This window comes from Trematomus bernacchii, unplaced genomic scaffold (genome assembly GCF_902827165.1).
Source record: "Trematomus bernacchii unplaced genomic scaffold, fTreBer1.1, whole genome shotgun sequence".
In the NCBI taxonomy this organism is placed as follows: Eukaryota; Metazoa; Chordata; class Actinopteri; order Perciformes; family Nototheniidae; genus Trematomus; species Trematomus bernacchii.
The window spans coordinates 3,864,397-3,870,418 of NW_022987714.1; the positions used below are offsets into that span (position 1 = coordinate 3,864,397).

At 38.1% G+C, this 6,022-nt stretch overlaps 1 protein-coding gene across 1 annotated transcript; it reads right to left on the reverse strand.

Annotated features, from left to right (window-relative positions):
- Positions 1-796: 796 nt before the first annotated feature.
- lysmd4 (LysM, putative peptidoglycan-binding, domain containing 4) lies at positions 797-5,479 on the reverse strand. Its single transcript, XM_034141103.1, has 3 exons — positions 5,364-5,479; positions 3,010-3,278; positions 797-2,367 (listed from the first exon to the last, which is right to left on the reverse strand). The coding sequence occupies exons 2-3, from the start codon at positions 3,268-3,270 to the stop codon at positions 1,828-1,830; spliced, it is 801 nt and encodes a 266-aa protein (XP_033996994.1). The 5' UTR covers positions 3,271-3,278; positions 5,364-5,479; the 3' UTR covers positions 797-1,827.
- Positions 5,480-6,022: the final 543 nt, after the last annotated feature.

Consider the following 6,022-nt stretch of genomic DNA (forward strand, 5'->3'; position numbering starts at 1 on the left):
TACCCGACTTGAATGCTTAATGTGAAAAGGAGCTTTTGTTTTTGTTGTGTACGGCAGATACATTTGAGAACATAATCTGATAAATACTAATATAGGTTGTATCCCCTCAATGTCAACACATGTTTTTTGGATGGGTCTCAGAAGGATTTGGCTTTACATGTAGAGTACAAACAGTTTGCAGTGTTTGGGTGTATTATCTTTTAAACACAATATCCAGGTTCAGACCCCATGATAGCGAGCATCCGGGGGCCAGACACTTTCAAATGTTATGTTTATCAATGGGTTTGCAACTATTGAGCATTGTTTCTAAATATCTGTAACATTGAAGTTATTCCTCACATACTGCATTTGTATTCTTTGGATTTTACTGTAAGTACAAAGACATTTTATATATATATATAGATATTCAGTGCTACTATTGGCTACTGATATTTTGTTCACAAGATCTATATCATGCGAGTGTTAACAGAACTTAGTGGTAGTTTATCATCATTCAAAATGACTATTCTGACATCACACATAGTGAATGCAGTTTCATTTAGCAACTGCAAGTAGTAGGATTGTATGTGCATGCTGCCATCTTTTGGTAACTGTGAGTACTGCAACTTCTCAAAACTAAACCTGTATTAAAGATATACTAAAAAAAATGTGAGTAAGTGTTTAATTACATTGGGTGTCAGTGAATAGTCTATCCTAGTATATTGCGTGTCTGTGAATAATCTCAATAAACACGTGTTATAAAATAAGGAAGAATTGACAAGGAAAAACATCAGACAATAAACAAGACACATCAACTTGTGAGAGATTAAATTCACACTATTAGGTTTGTATTCAGGTAGGTACATGCTGAATAAAAATCATCTTGCACACCAATTAGTTTACAAATGTACTTGAACATTTTTAAACAAAATCCAGCTTCAATACTAGACTCTAAAAAGTGCTTTGGACATGGCACACAAATTCACCACCTGCTCATGGTGGACTTAATACCATACAAACCTAACTATGAAGGTTTAAGGCACTTTTTTATGTCACGTAAAATGTATGTAATGTAAAATATAAAGTATATTGTACCAACATCTTACTGTAAACACATGTTACACTTTTGGCACTGAATTCAGACCCAGAGAGAGGCATGATGTTCATGGCAATGAGTGGACAATAACACAGCCACAAATAAGTTAATTCAATCAAGGCACACAATAAATGCTCAAACCCATGTCAAATATAGTTTAACCTCATACACTTTTCTCCCATTTTTCATATTATAAAGTATTGCAAATATATATATTACTGTATTGGACAGATGTCATGATTATGCTTGATACATGACAATGATATGATGACCCTTGATATGTTGATACTGGCAAAAGGCAATGATAGAAAGGCGAGTTGTAGTGAAGCCCACACAGAAATACTTACAGCTGATGTGTTCCCTCAGAATACACACACAATACATTTAGTATCACTATTCAGCTGTGTTCATGTGAGGAGGTTCAAGACACAACAGTTACTTATCAGCCTCAAATGTTGTAAATCACCTGAGGTAACATAACCGAGAGTAATATTGTAAGAAATGTTACTACATCAACTCTTTAAAGAAAGAACCGTTAGTTTTCTAAAAATATCACAAAGATTTGAACTTTTTCATCCATTTCTCTTCAACACAGTCATTGGAGTATCTGCCTCAAGCATCACAGATATAGTATAAAACAGAAAGAAAATGTCACTGACACACGGGGGTGTTGTGTGAAAATGTTAAGAGAGTTGGCTTTATCTTGATTGACACCTTAAATATCATCAGTCTTAAAATGATTCCGGTGTGCTTTATCCTGGTTCTTGGAAGTGTTCGGCTCCTGTCCCCGAGGTGTTTGAATAGGGGATGGAAGATAAAGCACCTCCACCATCTGTTGGTGAAGCTACTCCACTATCTTTTGTTTTGAAATAAATGACATAAAATAATGGCAGGACGATGCCGATCAGGAGCATGGCCACCACAGCGTTCCACCACTGGATGCCCCAGTCTGCGCCGTGACTCTTCAGAGGCTGTCCTTTGAAACCAAACCTTTGTTGTTTCTCAGAGTTATCTAAAAAAGTTTCATCTTGATCGTTGGTGTTCTGAATCAGTTTCTCGATATCCTGGTCCACCTCCATCAGGAAGTCTGTGACCTCCTGCAGGTGTGGCTGGGCTCTGGCTCGGTCCTGAGGCTTCACTGGTGTGGGGGTTGAGTGTGGCATTTCTTCTTGAGGGTCACTTGTGTGCAACTCGGTTAAAAAGCTGTGTTTCTGAACAGGTATTTTGATGGTTTTCAGTGCAAATAAATCTTGTTCCTGCATGAGGTTGTTCACCCGCTTTATATCCGTCACCTGTTGACAGAAACACAGGATTTTTAAGGAATCAGGAATCTTACTTGTATTCACCAATCTAGTTTGTTTTGGTGGTAGTTGCCGAGTGTTATATCATTGAGATATCGTCGTAGTATGCCTTCTCTCAAATATAATGCGACTAAATGGTACCAAAAAAAAAGGTTTCGAAAAACTTAGAGATATGTCTTCTTCCCACAAATCATGACCTGGCATGTAAGAGCTAGTTTCTTTCACACCAAAGTGCACTGACCAACTGTATAACCACGCCATATGGAACATACCTCTTCTGAGCTATCTTACTTTACAGCTCAACCAAAGAGGAAATAAATATTCCTACATGAAGCTGCTCACAACATGATCTGTGGATTATCTTGATTAACCGGGTCGACAGAGACATTTCTGGTGAGTTTTTCAAAGTATTCATTTTGTGCGTCTTTGAGCATCAAAGCCGAGTGCTTTCTAATTCTATCATATTCAAAAGAAGATATCTTCAATTGATATCTCTGAACTCAACCCAAAACAAACTAGATTGATAAATAGCAATAAAGTTAAAAAGGAAACATTCTTTTGAGATAAGGACCAGATACATTTTTGAGGACAATTTGTTTTAAATAGAAATCATTGATTATTCAATATCTTTACCTTACAGCCATATTGCAGTGCGAGCTTGTTGAGGTTGTCCCCGTCCAGCACCTCCCGCTCCAGCAGCTGGATGTTCCTCAGACTGTCCGGCTCCTGCAGTGAAACTCGCGGCCTCATCTCCATGACGATGAGCTCCTCATCATCTGAGGAGGCAGTAGACTCATTGGGCCTCCTGTTGAACATGTAGATCTGCCCATCTACACTGGCATGGACATCCACCGGGGCCTGGAAAGCCTGGGAAGCGTGCTCCCCCCGCCGCATAGTGAAGCCTGTAAAGATGTCCCAACATTAAACCAAGAGTACAATTAAAAACATATTAAATTATAAATCCAAACTAAATAGAAATTACAGTAAATTCAATCATACTAGATAGTTTGCTGAGCAGGGTTGTTTTTCTTAAAGAAAGCCTTTATTTCTTGTGTCTTTTTGAAGAAACTTAAAGGTGGGGTAGGTAATTTTGGAGAAACCAGCTCGAGTGCGCTAGAATTTGAAAATACACAGCCGGAAAAAATCTGCCACTTCCTTACAGAGCCCCTCCTCCAACACACACGAACGCGCACATGACCAATGAGGGCACGAGATAAGTTTGTGCACAGATGGAAGGCTGACAGGCAGGTAGGCCATCCAGTTATTTTAGCCGGGCCGGCTAAAATGATTGGTCGTGCTTTTTACAGCACTACGGCTTCCACAAATGAATTTTCTTAATGTATTTATTGTCAAAGCATTTAATATATTCATTGCTATCGGGATGTTAAGAGCATTCCATGGAATATAACAAAAAGTGTTTCTGAAATAAATTACATACTCCACCTTTAAGTAGAATTAAGCATATCTCAAGATTAATAAAGGAGTATTAAAACATAGTTTTAGTACAGTATAAAAAATAATAAGAATAATCTTAGACATTGGCACAGTTATCATATATTGGATGTGTAGTTAATGAATTCTAAAAGAGTCAAGCAACTTATGCATTAAATACAAAACTACATTTATTTATATACAGTTAAATAAATGTTGTCAAATGTTGCTGGGGAGACTCCTATGGAAGCCCAGCACTGCATTGTAGGCCCTACAGGCTGTGCAGTCATGACTCTACTGAACACCATGACAAGAGACACCATTATCAAGCTCTGAGCTAACATACAGCACCTTTAATCTTTCTGCCTTTGAATAATTGACTCACAGGAGTTGAGAGCAGATGCGACGTGGCCTGGCCTTGTATCTATCTGACTTCTGCTCTAGACTAAACTACAGTGGCTTGTTTCAGCAGTGTCATCTGAATGCCATGGCCTGTTAGTCGTACAGCTGTTATCCCCGCTTATCTAGCTCCATGGGTCTTACACATCCTTACTATCTGTGTAAGAAACCCTATATATTATTTTCTGACCCATTGTACCTTTAAGCTTTCCTAGAATCTAAACCTCACCTGAGCAGAGAGCAGATATTGTATCTGCATTGTATCAGTCAGTCAGTCAGTGGCTGGTCCAACTGAGTCATCCTGTCTCCTGATATAGATATATTGTATGTACATAATCGATTCATTTTAAAGTTGTGTTTGAGTTTAAAAGTGCCACCTTATTCTAAAGTATTTTATATCCATTTTCTATCTCATAATAGAGATGATGGTTGCTGTCAAATTAGTGTGCCTGCTTTGTTTTGCTCACTTTTCAGGGGAACACATGGAGCTATCAAATCTACACTTCTGATTGGATAGCGTTACACATAGCTAGATGACACCATTATGTGGCAGTATGAGTTTAACAACTTTTGGATTCATACTAATGCCACATATCTACATTGATTCTGGCTGCTTTTCACCGTAAAAAGGCGCACCAGAGTTCACTTGCGGGCCGAAAGCTCCTTCCTCTCGGCGCCCTGGTTGAATTATAGCTTTCACACCTGCCTACACGACCACAGAAAAAAGGCAAACGCACGATAGTTCCTTTAAACTAAAGAGTGACAGCACCCTAACACATATTCATTATGCTTTACATGTTAATGAACGGTGCACTTTGATAAGCATTGTTGTACACATTAAGTTAACAAAGTTAGGCGATCATTTCTTAACCGATTTATAACACTCTAATGCCAAACTGAAGGACGTAATTTAATCTAAAAATCACTTTAAACCGTATTACCGTTACTTCTGACTCCAATATGTGGAGTCCAGCATGTGTGTTCAGCTGAATTTCGGCACCATGGCAGTCAGCGAACTGCCTAACTTCAGCTCCAGTTACAGTGAGCTAACGTTAGCTTATGTTCTTGACAACACATGAAGAAATACTGTTACTATTAAAAAAATATAATGTCACAGACTTTTTTATCTCAGACTGAGCTTCCCCACATCTAGTTACCTTATCCAAATGGCAACAGTAGTGCAGGACAGCGCCTTGGCAGAGGAGTCCACCCCGGCTGGACAGGCGAACATTACAGCAGCAACTGGTGGCGCTCGCGCTAGCTGCTGTTAGCCTGCTTCTTCTTCTACTCTTTCAAAGAAGGTGCTGCAAGAAAAGCTCTACCGCCACCCACTGCTCTGGAATGTGACAATAACAATAATTTCATCTTTAAAGAAATCCCTACACAAAGTTTAAGGATATTAATTTATGATGCTGATTATTTTGATATTTTTGTATTAATTGATTATTTAATTTGAGTGGGCTACACTGTGGACAGTACTGCTGCATAAACACAGGAAATTGAACAGGCTACCTGTTCACATTTACACATTGAAGCAAAGCAAATTAAAGCTTTAAAAAAAAAAATATATATAATAATATATAACATTTCATACCAGGTGTGAGACCAATGTGCTGCACAATGTGTGAGCTATGTACGATGCAGCCAGGCTACATATATATTTAAACAAATCAAATTAACACATGTATGATACCTGAAACTATTAAAATAAATAATAGTTAAGACCAAAACTTTACCATTGAAAAAAAAGACACCTGATATAAATCCAATAAAAGTAGTAAGGACAAAATAATTTCAACCTATAGCTGCTGAGACA